The sequence below is a fragment of the Lepidochelys olivacea genome (genome assembly GCF_965140295.1).
Source record: "Lepidochelys olivacea isolate rLepOli2 genome assembly, chromosome: 7".
NCBI classification, from domain to species: domain Eukaryota; kingdom Metazoa; phylum Chordata; order Testudines; family Cheloniidae; genus Lepidochelys; species Lepidochelys olivacea.
Window position 1 is genome coordinate 102,894,218 of NC_140417.1, and position 17,854 is coordinate 102,912,071.

General features: G+C 40.7%; 1 protein-coding gene across 2 annotated transcripts in view; it reads right to left on the reverse strand.

The window, feature by feature from the left end:
• DOCK1 (dedicator of cytokinesis 1) overlaps positions 1–17,854 on the reverse strand; it is a 552,328-nt gene that overhangs the window by 145,826 nt on the left and 388,648 nt on the right. For both annotated transcript variants that reach the window (XM_084632948.1, XM_084632949.1), the window contains exon 30: positions 8,990–9,068. In XM_084632948.1, the coding sequence (XP_084489074.1) occupies positions 8,990–9,068 (79 nt within the window). The remainder of the gene's footprint in view (positions 1–8,989; positions 9,069–17,854) is intronic.

Sequence of the window (17,854 nt, forward strand, 5' to 3'; positions counted from 1 at the left end):
CCTGCTCCATGATTTTTCCAGGGACTGAGGTGAGGCTGACTGGCCTATAGTTCCCAGGATCCTCCTTCTTCCCTTTTTTAAAGATTGGCACTACATTAGCCTTTTTCCAGTCATCCGGGACTTCCCCGGTTCGCCACGAGTTTTCAAAGATAATGGCCAATGGCTCTGCAATCACAGCTGCCAATTCCTTCAGCACTCTCGGATGCAACTCGTCCGACCCCATGGACTTGTGCACGTCCAGCTTTTCTAAATAGTCCCTAACCATCTCTATCTCCACAGAGGGCTGGCCATCTCTTCCCCATTTTGTGATGCCCAGCGCAGCAGTCTGGGAGCTGACCTTGTTAGTGAAAACAGAGGCAAAAAAAGCATTGAGTACATTAGCTTTTTCCACATCCTCTGTCACTAGATTGCCTCCCTCATTCAGTAAGGGGCCCACACTTTCCTTGGCTTTCTTCTTGTTGCCAACATACCTGAAGAAACCCTTCTTGTTACTCTTGACATCTCTGGCTAGCTGCAGCTCCAGGTGCGATTTGGCCCTCCTGATATCATTCCTACATGCCCGAGCAATATTTTTATACTCTTCCCTGGTCATATGTCCAACCTTCAGTTCTTGTAAGCTTCTTTTTTATGTTTAAGATCCGCTAGGATTTCACCATTAATCCAAGCTGGTCGCATGCCATATTTACTATTCTTTCGACTCATCGGGATGGTTTGTCCCTGTAACCTCAACAGGGATTCCTTGAAATACAGCCAGCTCTCCTGGACTCCTTTCCCCTTCAAGTTAGTCCCCCAGGGGATCCTGGCCATCCGTTCCCTGAGGGAGTCGAAGTCTGCTTTCCTGAAGTCCAGGGTCCGTATCCTGCTGCTTACCTTTCTTCCCTGCGTCAGGATCCTGAACTCAACCAACTCATGGTCACTGCCTCCCAGATTCCCATCCACTTTTGCTTCCCCCACTAATTCTACCCGGTTTGTGAGCAGCAGGTCAAGAAAAGCACTCCCCCTAGTTGGCTCCTCTAGCACTTGCGCCAGGAAATTGTCCCCTATGCTTTCCAAAAACTTCCTGGATTGTCTATGCACCGCTGTATTGCTCTCCCAGCAGATATCAGGAAAATTAAAGTCACCCATGAGAATCAGGGCATGCGATCTAGTAGCTTCCGTGAGCTGCCGGAAGAAAGCCTCATCTACCTCATCCCCCTGGTCCGGTGGTCAATAGCAGACTCCCACCACAACATCACTCTTGTTGCACACACTTCTAAACTTAATCCAGAGACACTCAGTTTTTCTGCAGTTTCGTACCGGAGCTCTGAGCAGTCATACTGCTCCCTTACATACAGTGCTACTGCCCCACCTTTTCTGCCCTGCCTGTCCTTCCTGAACAGTTTATAACCATCCATGACAGTACTCCAGTCATGTGAGTTATCCCATCCAATTTGCAAATGAATTCCAATTCAGCAGTCTCTCGCTGGGAGTCTGTTATTGAAGTTTTTCTGTTGTAATATCGCAACTTTCATGTCTGTAATCGCATGACCAGAGAGATTGAAGTGTTCTCCGACTGGTTTATGAATGTTATATTTCTTGACATCTGATTTGTGTCCATTTATTCGTTTACGTAGAGACTGTCCAGTTTGACCAATGTACATGGCAGAGGGGCATTGCTGGCACATGATGGCATATATCACATTGGTAGATGTGCAGGTGAACGAGCCTCTGATAGTGTGGCTGATGTTATTAGGCCCTGTGATGGTGTCTCCTGAATAGATATGTGGGCACAGTTGGCAACGGGCTTTGTTGCAAGGATAGGTTCCTGGGTTAGTGGTTCTGTTGTGTGGTATGTGGTTGCTGGTGAGTATTTGCTTCAGGTTGGGGGGCTGTCTGTAGGCAAGGACTGGCCTGTCTCCCAAGATTTGTGAGAGTGTTGGGTCATCCTTCAGGATAGGTTGTAGATCCTTGATAATGCATTGGATGGGTTTTAGTTGGGGACTGAAGGTGATGGCTAGTGGCGTTCTGTTATTTTCTTAGTTAGGCCTGTCCTGTAGTAGGTGACTTCTGGGGAACTCTTCTGGCTCTATCAATCTGTTTCTTCACTTCTGCAGGTGGGTATTGTAGTTGTAAGAATGCTTGATAGAGATCTTCTAGGTGTTTGTCTCTGTATGAGGGGTTGGAGCAAATGTGGTTGTATCACAGAGCTTGGCTGTAGACAATGGATCTTGTGGTGTGGTCAGGGTGAAAGCTGGAGGCATATCGGTAGGAATAGTGGTCAGTAGGTTTCCGGTATAGGGTGGTGTCTATGTGACCATCATTAATTAGCACTGTGGTGTCCAGGAAGTGGATCTCATGTGTGGACTGGACCAGGCTGAGGTTGATGGTGGGATGGAAATTGTCAAAATCATGGTGGAATTCCTCAAGGGCTTCTTTTCCCTGGGTCCAGATGATGAAGATGTCATCAATATAATGCAAGCAGAATAGGGGCGTTAGGGGACGAGAGCTGAGGAAGCGTTGTTCTAAGTCAGCCATAAAAATGTGGGGCCATGCGGGTACCCATAGCAGTGCCGCTGATTTGAAGGTCTACATTGTCCCAAAATGTAAAATAGTTATGGGTAAGGACAAAGTCGCAAAGTTCAGCCACCAGGTTAGCCGTGACATTATTGGGGATAGTGTTGTTGACGGCTTGTAGTCCATCTTTGAGTGGAATGTTGGTGTAGAGGGCTTCTACACCATGGTGGCCAGGATGGTGTTATCAGGAAGATCACCGATGGATTGTAGTTTCCTCAGGAAGTCAGTGGTGTCTCGAAGGTAGCTGGGAGTGCTGGTAGCCTACATAGCCAGACAATCCCGCTGTCAGGGTGCCAATGCCTGAGGTGATGGGGCGCCCAGGATTTCCAGGTTTATGCATCTTGGGTAGTAGATAGAATATCCCAGGTCGAGGTCCAGGGGTGTGTCTGTGCAGATTTGATCTTGTGCTTTTTCAGGGAGTTTCTTGAGCAAATGCTGTAGTTTCTTTTGGTAACTCTCAGTGGGATCAGAGGGTAATGGCTTGTAGAAAGTCGTGTTGGAGAGCTGCCGAGAAGCCTCTTGTTCATATTCCGACCTATTCATGACAACAGCACCTCCTTTGTCAGCCTTTTTGATTATGATGTCAGAGTTGTTTCTGAGGCTGTGGATGGCATTGTGTTCTGCACGGCTGAGGTTGTGGGGCAAGTGATGCTGCTTTTCCACAATTTTAGCCCATGCACATCGGCGGAAGCACTCTATGTAGAAGTCCAGTCTGCTGTCTTGACCTTCAGGAGGAGTCCACCTAGAATCCTTCTTTTTGTAGTGTTGGTAGGGAGGTCTCTGTGGATTAGTATGTTGTTCAGAGGTGTGTTGGAAATATTCCTTGAGTCGGAGACGTCGAAAATAGGATTCTAGGTCACCACAGAACTGTACCATGTTCGTGGGGGTGGAGGGGCAGAAGGAGAGGACAGCTGCTTCTGCTGGGCTAAGAGTATAGTTGGATAGGTTAACAATATTGCTGGGTGGGTTGAGGGAACCATTGCTGTGGCCCCTTGTGGCATGTAGTAGTTTAGCTATTACCAACAGGAGAGTGGGTTTGTGCTGGGGGGGGGGGGAAAGAGAGAAAACCTGGATATGTGCTGGAAATGGCCCACCTTGATCATCATACACACTGTAAGGAGAGTGATCACTTTACATAAGCTATTACCAACAGGAGAGTGGGGTGGGGGGAGAGAAAACCTTTTGTAGTGATAATCACCCATTTTTTCATGGTTTGTGTGTATAAAAACATCATCTGTATTTTCCACAGTATGCATCCGATGAAGTGAGCTGTAGCTCACAAAAGCTTATGCTCAAATAAATTGGTTAGTCTCTAAGGTGCAACAGGTACTCCTTTTCCTTTTAGTAAAATTGAGAGACTGCACTGCCCGAGTCTGATGAAAAGGTAACTTAGAGTTGAGTATCTTCAGCATATTGATGGAAGAGCAAACCAAACCACCTCACCATCTCTCTTAGTAACTTCACAGTAGCAGGAGGGATGAATGAACAGAATCCTGCAGTATTCCTCAGAGGAGAATTCTTGGAGAAGAGTTGGATCTCCTCAGAGAAACTAACAGAGACACCCAATGTGCCACTCCCATCTATACCTACACGGGCTCACAACTAAAACAATTCCTTGTGGAGAACAGTCATAGGCAGATGAGAGATTTAAAATAATCAGCAAGGACATTTTTCTATTGTTCTTTACCCAGAGATCATTTACCAACCAGACCAGAACTGTCTAGGCGTTACAGTCATGTCATACATCAAATTGAAATACGTCCAGGAAATCTGAGATCACCAGATAATACCAGAGCTACTGCACCACAACATTCTGAACAACAGTTTGTTTACATGAGAAAGTTGCACTGATTTAACCTCGTTTGATTTTACACTAATCTAATTAAACTGGGACAAAACAGTGCGTGGACACATTGATTGTATTCTGAATGGTTTATCTTAAACAGATTCCTATAAAATTTTAAATTAACTGAAATAAGGTTGATTTAAACCAAAATAGGGGCATTCACACAGCCCTTTACACCAGTTTAACTAAATTGGTTTAAATTATACTTTAAGTTAAATAGGCGCAACTTTCTCATCTAGGCAAGGCCTAACTTTCCATCAAAAAGGAACGTGAGAGCAGGGCTGTAATGAGGATGATTATCCGTATCAAGACATGGCTTGATGACCCCAATAATCACTTCTTTGAGATATACTGGAATCTTGCCCTCAGAATTTGTTGACCTCCTTTCTCTAATAACAGATCCACTGTTTTTAATACCTGAAAGGTGCATGGCTCCAATGAGTAGATTTCACTTGAAGTTCTTTAAATAGCTCTGGAAATTCAGTAGGTCAGGTTGACTGAAACTCTATGTTGCAGTTGTGCATTCTCTCACACCTCACATATGTTGAACTGCCAACTGCAGAAGCAGCAAATTTGGCCCATATATGAGCATTAGCCACAAATTAGGTAGAAAACTGCTCAGAGCAAGAAACACTTAACTCTGAATTCTAGTGCAGACAACCTAGTTTTACCTTGCTGTTTACCACCCAGAACTGTTCCACTGACTGAGACTTCGTAGACGCTAGGGTGGAGAAGAGGGAATTTTTCTTTGCATACATTATGACAATGGCCTAAGAATATAATGTGATAAATCAGAATAAAAGTATGATTTCCACTACGGACATGTTAGTCTCCTCCTTTCACCTTTCATCTGCTGAAATGCCATTTGTGACTTAGCTCCTTGCAACTAAACCTACCAAAATTAACTAAATGAAAATTAGTGTCCAAAATGGCAGGCCATGACATTTCCAACACTGAACAGGATTTTTCCTGTTACTGGAAACAAGAAGCAGTCTGTCAGTTGCACTGCTTCATGTGCTCACACAGCAGTTTTCCAGGGAAGGAGAAAGGCAGCAGAGTGAAACTGACTAGGACCACCTGGAAGTACTGACACAAAAGAGTTCAATACAACTAGTGCTAATAAGAAAGGGAGTGGGAAATACTCAGGCCTTTAAGGCTTTGTGATGATTTTGAGGAATAAGATATGGGGAAGTGATCTGGGGCCCTTCACTTTGAGAAGAAAAAAGACAATTTCAGCATTTGAGCCATTCTTGTTGTGGGGAAGAGTAGACCACTGAGAAGGGATTTGGCAGAACAGAGTTAACAAGACAAGAAAAGAATTTACAATTCAAAAATAGAAGAAAACTAATGAATTAATAAAAAGGATTATAAAGAAATATCAAAGGTGAGCATGTGTGTTTGTGTGCGTGTATGTATTGTATGTATATGAGAAAGAGATACTCAGACTGAAGAGGAGGAAATAAGCTGGGGGCAAAACAGAAAGAATCAGAAAGAATTAAACATCTTGGAAAAGAAAAGATGAAAGAAATACAGAAACTGAATAGAACTACATGACTTCTTGATTAATAAACTACATGATACAAAATCAATGCAGCACATATTACATGGATTCAAAACTGGTTAAATTATATGTCTCAAAATGTAATTATAAATGGAGAATCATCCTCAAGTGGCTATATTTCTAGTGAGGTCCAACAGGGATCAGTCCTTCACCCTATGCTATTTCACATTTTTATCAATGGCCTGAAAGAAAATACATAATCATCACTGACAAAGTCTGCAGATGACACAAATATCGGGGGGAGGGAGATACTAAACAATGAAGAGGACATGTCACTGACAAAGAATGATCTGGATCACTGAGTAAGCTAGGCTCAAGCAAACAAAGTATGTTTTAACATGGTGAAATGTAAAGTCATAATCTAGGATCAAGAAGGCAGGCCACCCTTGCAGTTTGGGGGACTCAATCCTGGGAAGCAGTGACTCAAACAGATTTGGGGGTCATGGTACATAATCAGTTGAACATGAGCTCACAGTGCAACACGATGGCCAAAAAGGGCTAATGCAATCCTTGGATTATATGAATAGGTAATATAAATTAGGAGTTGAAAGGATATATATTACCTATCGTATTTGGCACTGGGGCAACCACTAATGGAATACTGTGTCCCGTTCTGGTGTCCACAATTCAAGAAGGATGTTGATAAATTGGAAATGGTTCAAAGAAGAACCATGAGAACAATTAAAGGATTGGAAATCATGTATTTTAATGATTGAGGTCTTTTGAGTCTGTTTATTTTAACAAAGAGAAGGTTAAGTTGTGACAGACACAGCTTATAAGTACTGTACCTTCATGGGAAACAATAATTTGATAATGGACTCTTCAGTCTAGCCGACAAAAGTACAAGATCTACTTGCAGGAAGTTGAAGCTAGACAAATCCAGATTGGAAATAAAGAGCAATTTTTTAAGTGAGGGTAATTAACCATTGGAACGACTTACCAAGAACTGTGGTGGATTTTCCATCACTTGCAATTTTTAAATCACGATGAGATGTTTTTCTAAACACATATGTTCCAGTTCAAACACAAAGTAATTCAATTAAGTCATATGGCCTGTGTTGTACAGGAGGTCGGACTTGATCGGGGTGGGCAAACTTTTTGGCCCGAGGGCCACATCTGGGTGGGGAAATTGCATGCAGGGCCATGAATGTAGTAGTAGTACACTACTGGGGTAGTGGGTTGGGGTGCAGGAGGGAGTGCGGTGTGCAGGAAGGGGCTCAGGGCAAGGGGTTGGAACAGAGAAAGGGTGCGGGTACATGAGGGGGCTCAGGGAAGGGGGTTGGGGTGCAGGAGGGGTGCTGGGTACGGCAGGGGGCTCAGGGCAGGGAGTTGGGGTGCAGGAGGGGTTTGTGGTGCGGGCTCTGGCCTGGTGCCGCGTACTTGGAGTGACTCCAGGGCGGCAGCGGTGCACACTGGGGCCAGGGCAGGCTCCCTGCCTGCCTGCCCTGGCCCTGTGCTGCTCCGGGAAGCGTCCGGCACCACGTCCCTGCAGCCCCGGGGGGAGGGGGAGCAGAGAGCTCTGCGGGCTGCTGTCGCCTGTGGGTACCTCCCCTAAAGCTCCCATTGGCCAAGGTTCCATGTTCCCGGCCAATGTGTGCTTCGGGGGAGGTACCCAGAGGCAAGAGCAGCGCGCTCAGCCCTCTGCCCACCCTCCCCCAGAGGCTGCAGGGATGTGGTGCCGGCTGCTTCCCGGAGTGGAGTGGGGCCCGCGGAGCCACAGGGGTGGCAATTCCACAGGCCAGATTTGGCCTACGGGCCATAGTTTGCCCACCCCTGGACTAGATGATCACAATGATCCCTTCTGGCCTTCATAGTCAATGAATCTATGAATGATGTATGATCCCATTTCTAAATCAGTCATTGTTTCCACAAATACACATCTAAATGGAAAGGAAGATGCAGCCTAGTGCCGAAGTCAGAAAGCCACCTAAATCTGAAAGTTTGCAGCCCTCAGATGACATTTTGGAGACCCAACAGGACACCTCTAAATGAGAATATAGCCTACAATGCTTCCATCCTTAATTAAGGAATGAAACTACATCCCCAGTTTTTGTGCCCCTGTCCCGTGCTTCTCACACTCACCTGACAGTTTGACTCATTAAAATTTTGTATAATCATTTCAAAAACTGAATTATTTTTAAATTTAATGGGATCCTGTTGTCGTTTAGATTTCAGATGGGCCTGACTTGCATCTGGATGTTTAAACATTCTCAAACAGGACCGGTGGTTATGGTATAGGCGTTATAGGTTTGTGCCTAATTCCCCAACTCCTGAAATCATGTGATTAGATCAAAATCACATCTTTTATTTTTGCAAGTAAGTTTGTTGTCCTCATGATTGGGAAGAAAAGCTTGACATTTGTGTGACTAGTGCAGATATGTCTATCTGAGTCTGCAGACAGCCTGAAACAGTGGCTCTAAAACAGGGACCCACTCCATGCACTTTAATGGAGTGTTAACTCCAAGACCGACTGTTCTGGGGTACCCCACCAACACAACACAAGCAGAGAATGCTGTACATGGCAGGAGGAAAGGGAGTGCTATGGCTTGGCCCAGCTGCCCAAGCAGATACACCTCAGCTGCTGGGGTAAGTAGCAAGAAGCCCTCTGTGCTGCCACCCCTCCTTCTCCGGGGGTGAGAGGAATCTGCTGCCACCCTTGCTTCTTCTAAGGGGAGAGGGAACCTACCTCCCTTGTTCCCGCTCTTAGAGCCCTGGAATGCCTTAATCTGGCTCTTAATCTCAAAAATCATTGCTATTCAAATCCAGGTTTTTGGTTCAACTTGGCTCCTGAGAGAGGGGGGACAGGCCATGACATTTGGATCTGGATGCCAGTTTCCTCAAAGTACAGAGGTGTTTGGGTTATATGTTTAGTTTAGCATGTCACAGAACACATTGTATAAATTCAGCATTCGCACTCCAAGGAAGAGATGCATAACAACAAATAAATATATCAAAACTATTGGTTTGTACCTGAAATTTATTAAAACATTAACATTAGTACCAAATATACTGTTTATATCTTCTCTTACCTGTAACTCAAAGTTGGCTTGGTCAAGAAATTTTTTGTTTAGCATATCTGCATACTGATTAATTGCTCGCAGGAAGACTCTGAAAGATCAAGAGAAAATTACATAATTACACACTTATACTTTGGCACCTTTGTAAGTTTGGCATCGCAATTAGATACAAATCTGAGACTATCTGGAAAGTGAAAGCTGTAGCGGTTATTTGAAAAGCACTGTGATCTCACTACTGTTAAGCATACAGAATTATATGCAGATGTTCTCAAAATTAATCATGTAAATTAGCAGATGCAGAATAAAAGAAACAGAAGCAATGTTTTGGATAAAATCACTTCTCTCTAAAATACCACAAGATAATCAAGTGAACATTAAAAATTCATTTCATTAACAAAAAGTGCAAATTAATTACTTTATAAAGTCCCAGTGTCTTAATGTTATATATTTAGCATTAAACTGTATCTTAACTATTAGTTCAGGCAAGACACATTTTTGAACTAATTATCAACCATTCACCATCTTACTTTTGGTCCAGTGGCCCAAAGTACGCATGTGGTGCCTGAGAAAAATGTTTTGAAGTTTTCTAGTCCAATGCTCTGCTTTAAAATGATCAATTAGGACCTGTAGCAGTTTACTACTTTTCTAAACAAGAAACTTCTCAAATAGTATTAGGTGTTGTTTTGAGAAGCTTTAAAAATAAGAAGTGTTTAATGAGGATAAGGAGGTCTCTACTTGGTGTCATGGTGTCAAAGAATAACACATATTATTCTTTAGCCTCCTGGTTTCTACTTTTGAGACAAGCATTATATTCCAGCTGTAAACTGCTTAATAGATGCTATTAGACTGTCAAGCTAAACCCTGGGTAAAGGAACATGTCCTTTGAGCAGACTGTAGATACTGCAGATTTAATTATTTTTCAAGGCATGTGCAATAATAAAGACCAGTCACAATGCCTTTTTCTAATGGCCTCTCTCTTTTTGCACAATAGCAATCTGTAAAGGAGAATCCACATTACGATACAGATAATAAACTTATTTACTTTTGCTATATTTCAACAGCAAGCAACAGAAAATTTAAGAAACTAAAGTTAGGGACACATGATGTATTGGCAGCTGGAAATCTCCTTCACAGGAATTAAGAGTCTTATCCACATTTGAACTAAATGAAAGACCTCCTGTCTTTGCCACATCTCTCTCACAATCAAGTGAAACAATCCCCTATTTGCACGTACACAGCAAGATAGGAAAGGAGTTTCTATATATAGACTACCTGCTTGCATTTACTTAATTTCTTAAGACATTCTGATACCATTGTGATGAGCATGGTACAAATACCTATACCTAATAGACAGACCAGATACCTACCGTAACACTGTCACTTAGAAATTAAAGAAAATGTATGACGGTGCATGGGAGGGAATCTTATTATGGAGTCAATTATGCCTAAAAACTAGAGTGATATTTCATTTCCCTAATAATCTTTAATAGTAGAATAAAGTACAAAATTACTTTAATGTTATTTTTCTTTGGTCTTACACTAAACTCTTCTTCTCCCCTTTTTATATGTACACATTTTTCAGTACGACCCTAGCACTTCTCAAAAACCACACAAATATATGTATGTGCATCCCTTCCACGTACATATGCACTGGAGGGTTTGCACAAACACGTATGTTTGCATTAGCTATGTTTGTCAGCATATACATTTTGGGATCAATTTATTTAATGGATTTTACAAGTGGGATGAATTTAGTATACACTGAAAAGAAAACCAGAGACACATAATATATATTTAGATCTTACAGTGATTCAATTACTCTGCTTTGATATATGCAAAGACTGATTACCTTTCCAAATAATTGAATTATGTTGCCTCAAGATATTGCCATAATAGATTCAATGTGATCCATCTAATTAAGCTTTGGAAGAATTTCAGGATTTTACAGACAAATATTTTCTTAAAAATTTAAGGTTCATATTTTACTCTATGCTGATTCTAATACATAACAATAATGAACAAATTGACTATTGAAAAGCAACCAGTTTTATATATATATATATAATATATATATATACACACACATACACACTTGACTGTATATAAACTTTAAATTAGAAAGTTGTGCATTTTGTATTATTGTTTGTGTATTGGAGCTGAAAGGATAACAAATATTGTCTATAAAATATATATTTATGAGTAAACTACCAAATGAATTAGGTGATGAGAAAGATCAAGTCCCTGATCCTACAAGTTACAATGTGCAAATGAACCCATATACTCATGCAGAGCCTCACTGAGTTCAACATAACTTGCAGAATCAGAGCTCAAAAGAACAGCATAATCTATGTAGCAAACAGGTCTGTTTGCAAAGCACAATACACACAAATTACTTCCTACAGTTCATTCATACCAGAGTAAATATTCACTTATGGTGTCCAACTATTTAACGTTAATCAGTAATCCTACTAGAAAAAAAAGCTCTCTCTGTTTGGAAGGTGCAACATGTGTAGACACAGCCTTTTTGGTAAAACTATTTTTATTATAAGTTATAATTCACACTTTAGTTTCCAACAGATGTGAAACCAGAAAAAAAAAAAATGAAAGGAAACACTTTAGAGGTAAAGCTTTTGTAGAGCTCTGTATGAGGTTGCAAAGAAATGTTAAAACACCTTTGCTACACAAATCAATGGTCTGGACATTATCAGAGTGAGTTACGTGACCATCAGTTACGTGAGTCCAAGCTCCACAATTCAGATCTGGATTGTGATTAATGCTGTGTTGAGTGGAAGGATGCAGTGGGGTTGAGTTCGTACCTTGGTATTTAATTCACTCCTTTATAGAAACAAGATCACTTGCATGAGCTGAACATGGAGTATGTGGATCTGGATTCTTTATTCAGGCTTGTCTCTAACGATAATGTTACAAAAACAACAAAGGCCCGAAATTCTGCTCTCTAAAGTCAAAGACATCCTTGTGATAACCAGGAGTTCAAGCTTTGCTCTTAACTTCTTATTTCTGATTTGTATAGAGCTCAAAATGCATTAGGCATTTTAGACAGAAAAATAAGGCTAGGTCCTTCTAGGCACATTACAACGTGCAGACAAAGAGGGGAACAACACAAATTAGTGTGACTCATCGGTGGAATGGGGCACACTCCTGGTAGTTCCATCACATAGAGTAAAGCTGTCCTGGAAGAAGTGTGTTTCAAGAGGGACTAGAAGAAAAGGATGGTGGCACGGCACAGAGGATCAGGGAGGATCATCATAGAAACAGGCCAGAAGAAGTGAGTGAAGTGAGGACACAAAGGGGGAGTTCACCAGGTGGCCTGGTCAGAGAGAATGGTCCAGGATGGAAGCAGGTCTACGTGTGTGTGGGGTGAAGTGGCAAGGTAGTATAGCAGTGTAAACTTGTGGTGGTAGGTGATGGGACGCTAATAAAGGGACCAAAGGAAGACAAGGCAAGAACTTGAATATTTCCTTGCTTTTGTGGCTTTGACTCTTACCTTCAGAATGTGAAAGGATTTTTTTTGTGACTTTTAAAAAAAGAAACAACAAAACTATTAACCCTGCCTCTCCCTTATCACTACGGACAAAGCTCTGGTAATCTGCAATTGAGATTAATGCAAACCACTCCCCTCTGGCTTTTCTCATTCCTTTCCCATTTCAGCTGATCCAAAGCAGGTACAAAAGACCTTTCTTTATGACCCTGACTGACTTTCTGGCCCCTCTGAAATCAACTAGAGTTTTTCCATTAGCTTTAATGGACCAGGACTGCATCCCATGTCTCCCAGTTACTGATTCTCTTCATTGGCTCCAACTTTTCTTCTGCAGGACATTAAAGCTTCTCCTGTTCACAAATAACAGAATGGATTTATTTCACACTTTTCAAAAATAAATCAGCCTTTGGACTGAGAAAAAAAAAAAAAAGGAAATTTTTAAAAAAAACTTAGAAGCAAATGAAAATAGTGGCTAAAATGAAGTCAAGTTCCAACCATAGCCATGTTGCTTGCTCCAGCCTCTCTCTTAGATACCACTCTGCTTTTCTGTAAAATTGTAAATGAGTTTGTTTTGTTTGCTGACAAATGTGTTTTGTACACAAACACAAAAATGGCTGGCAGTAAACAAAAACATTAAGTTTTAAGTTAAAAATAGGAAATTTAAGGTTACTTTTTCCATTAAGGTAGCAAATTTAAAAGAAGAGACATAAAATGTGAAAGTTAAGTTTCATACTATACGTAAATGTATCTTTATCAAATGTGGGTATACACAGACTCTATACATGTATAAAATCATCCTGGCCAACATACCAGCCAAATGAGAGGGAGGGAGGGAGAGAAGTAAATTTAGACCTGGTCTACCCACAGAGTTACACCAGTTTTATTTTTAGTCAATTTAGTTAAATTGGTACAACTTTGTGTTTAGACACACTTGAGTCTATTTAAACTTGGTTTATATTGGCAACCAGTTGTAAAACGGCAACTGTGTCCACCCAGGGGTCTGTGTAATTAAACTGAAACAAGTTGCATGTAAGCAAGCACATAATTGAGACCTACTGCCCTTGTATCTGGCATTTTGTTTTGTGTCCCATCCCCTGACCCTAAGTATTGACCAGTTCAAAATTGACTAATCTTCTTGCAGTCGTGTCTCAATTTGATTGTTTTAGCCTTTGATCCTGTTACCATCTTAACTTCTTTCTCCTCAGCCACCTCCTTATTTATTTATTAAAATGTTGCCATTTTTTGCTATCCTAACACCCTTTTTGGGAGTAGGATTTCTTCAGACAAAGCCCAGAAATCTTAGGATGTCTGCCATTGAGCTGCAAAAGAGAGCTGCTGCAGCAACTATTAAAGGACTAGAGCTGTCTGGAAAATGACAATTCCATTTCAAGGCAACTTTCCAGATTTCATAATTTGTTTTTGTTCCCCATTGGAACAAAACCTAAACTTCTAGAGCATTCATACATTAAATGGAATTGTGTCAAAATGTCTGGTTTTGGATCAAAACTGGAGCTTTTCGATTCAAGACGGAAATACTGACTGAACCTTTGTTGTGGTATAGTTGAAGGATGATGATGTCAGATATTTAGCATAAAACTATTCCAGAATACAGTACCGCATAATGAAAAGCAATATCTGCATTGCAATAAAAGCAACATCCACCCTGAATAATTACAAGTTAATTGAGGAAAGGGGAAGTTAGAAAGGGGAATAATCAGAAACCAATTTAACTGCTCTAGCCTCCTGGCACAATTAAAGTTACTAAAATGACATTTGTTACAATCAAGCCCACAGCACTTTCTAGCATGTCTGTTACTGACTGTTTGGTGCCAATAAAACACAAATTTTTTGATGATACAGTATCTGATAAAAGGAGGAAATGATCTAACTTTGAGTAGAAATACTAAAACCAAAGGTAAATTTTGTTTCTTATTAAACTTGGTTTGGGGCAGAGGATAGTTGAATTCTGCCAAATATTTCCAGGTGTATTTTGGCTGACCATAAAATGAATTTGCTTCAGGCATACTCACATGTGTGTTTGTTTTTCACAATGCATTCATCAATGCATGTGATACTCGCATGAATGCACACAGAAAGTGAAAGTGTTCACAACAGAAGTGGTCCACTGCATAGGATGGAATACTATTTGGTACAGCAGGGTCACCGGGGGCCTGATTCACCACTGCATTACTTCTGTTTTACCTAGGTGTAAATCAATTTTCCAATAGACTTACATAAATACAGGTCATAAAATTGGACTGCAATGGTGTATTAGGACTGTATTCTCCAAAACCCATGAAGGCAGTCTTAGTAGAGAGGCAATTGAATAAGCCAAGCAAGGATCCGACCACAGACATCACAGCTAGGACCATGAATACACCTGCAATTATTTTGTGTGAATGTGATATGGAAAATTAACTTGTAATTCTGCATCAAGACAGTGCTTTTTTAAAAATATTCTAATTCTTCTAGGACTGATTCTCAGGTAGAGTCTGTGTCAGCTAGAAAGGAAAAAGTTCACAATTTTCAAACAATAATCCCTAATTCTGCTTGTCTGTTCTCTTCTCCATGGACTGCTACAGCTCCCTGAGAGGAATCAGAAACAATACAAATAATTATGTGATTTATGTGACCAATTTCAAGTAACCAACAACTTGAATTTTGAATATTGAGCTCCAAATACATACAAAATGTTTGCAATCAATCTGTTATTAAAAAGAAAAAGATCATGCAGTCACCGTGGACAGTTTTGGAAAACTTCTGCTCTCAAAAAGGCTAACCATATGTTAGGAACAATTAGGAAAGGGATAAAATATAAGACAGAAAATATAATGATATCACTATACAAACCCATGATGGGCCCATACCTTGGATACTGGGTTAAGTTGTGGTCATCCCATTTCAGAAAGGATATAACGGAAGTGGAAGAAGTTCAGAGAAGGGCTAAAAAGCTGATTAACAGTATGAACCACCTTCCATATGAGGACAGACTAAAAAGATAGGACTCTTCAGCTTAGAAAAGATATGATTAAGTGGGGACCTGATAGAGGTCTATAAAATCATTAATGGTGGGGATCAAGTGAATAGAGAAACGTTTCATCAGGTCACCCACTGAAATTAATAGGCAGCAGGTTTAATACAAACAAGAGGAAGCACTTTTTCATGCAAAGGTAACCTGTGGAACTCATAGCCATAGAATGCTGTGACGGGCAAAAGTATAATTGAGCTAAAAAAAGAACTGCATAAGTTTACGGCAGATAGATCCCATGAAATGGCTGGTAGCCAAGGTGACCAGGGATGCAAGCCTAAATCTTTCGCTACCAGAAGCCGGGAATGGAAGACAGGGTAGATCACTCCATAATTGCCCTGTTCTGTATATTCTCCTTAAAGGTCTGATATGGGCCACTGTCAGAGACAGGATACTGGGGAAGATGGACCACGCTCAGACCCAGTACGGGAGCTCTTATATTTTTATGTAGTTATTCATTATTTATTGTGTCCAAAGTGCTTTAGGCGGTTTATGGATATAAACTAAGAGAGGTCCTAGCTCCAAAGAACTTAAAAATGAATTTGCCACTTGATGCATGTGGAAAGATCCTTGCACCCACACGTAGTTCCATTGATCCCAAGCGGACACCTACATGAATCAGAATGCAAAATCTGCTTTTAAAAGACAAAAATATAGATGAAGGATGGGTAAAAAGATGCAGCTTACAAGCAAAGCAATTGGAGGTCTGGCACACAATTCATCTCTGTGTGGGTTTTTTTCTTTATTTAGTAATGTCATCCTTCTCTTCTTCCATTCTCTTTTACATTCATCCAGGGTGCCCTGACTTGCTTAATCACCAAGGTTTTAAAAAGTCCTTGTGCTCTGCCTTCTCTTCACTCAGTCCCCTTTGTCCAATGGGGGTTTTCACAAGCGTAGGGGAAAGAGTGTAAGTCACATAATGCCTTAAGAGTGTAAAACATCTAATTCACAGAGCAACACTGTCACACACATATAAAAACCCAACAAAAATCCAACAAGTAACGGTGAAGAAAGGATGTATGTAAACAAATCATAATCCTCATACAGACATTTCATAAAAAGGACAAAGCTAATTCACAGAGGACATTAGTCACTGCAGATTATTTAGTTAGATATAGTTTGGGATTCACAACTAAACTGTAAAGCCCAATACATTGCAGTACTTCTGATATTAAAACAATTCAAGCTGCAAATACTCCTCTCTCAAGAAATGCTTTACTCAAAATGACAACACCTCTTCTAGACAGAGAAAAAAAAAGAGTGACAGATTCAATCATCACAGAACACTTATCCAAATAACGATACATGGACTCAGCCTTTTTATTATTTGAGTCTACTTGAGAATTCTGTGAATGAGAGGGAGTTTAAAATCAGGTTACAAAAGGCACTATTGTGAGGTCACCAATTAAGTTAGATTGAAGGATAATGAATGCTTTATTTCAGCTGATCAACCTTCCAGTACATCATCAACCTTTGCCTGTTGAGCTCTGGAAGTCAGATGATTCAATAGGTAAGATTCAGATACCTCCTTTCTCGGTACATTTGAGATGAAAGGAGAGCACAAGAAATAAGAGTGACCAGAACCTCACTAAAGCATAACATACTCTTTTCCTTGAAAGGCTACAATCACATATAAATACAAGTAAAAACTATTGTTTTTAATTTAAATAAAATCTTGCTTTTCAGTAAGCTTAGAAATTCTAAGAATCAATAAAGTGTGAATAACTAATCGGCTTTATGAAGCACACTTAATTTTCAACAACTTTTTACTTCACATATAAAAAGCTCTATTAAAACCCATATTTTAATATACTACCGTATAATGGTTTTATTCATGGAAATGTACACATTACATTGATTCAAAAAGATATAGTGATCTGATGCGGTATTAAATATTTACATGTATTAGCAGTATCCAAGTTTTATGATAAAAAGTTGCTCACTGATATCTTTATTGTCATAGGTTGGAGAATGGGAAACCATGGAAAGTGGGAAACCACATGGAGGTATCGCTGCTGTTGTGGAAGTAATCACAAGAGGCTTGTGTCAGCCCCCAGCATTCCCCAGAGCCAGAGGGACCATCATAGCTATCACTCTGCTCTCTCCCCCACCACCTGAATAAGAGCAGCAAAGGAGATAGGAATTTCCAATTCCCCCTGACTTTCCTCCCACCAGCTCAGAAGGACCCAGCCTAGGCACCAAGCGAAAGGGCTTTTCCACATAAGGTTTTTGTACCGCTTTAACTGTACCAGTTTAGAAATCGATTAAAACATAGTACAACCCCATAGTGCGGATGCAGTTATACCAGTATACGGGTGTTTACAATGGTATAGCTTATCCCCATGCATTT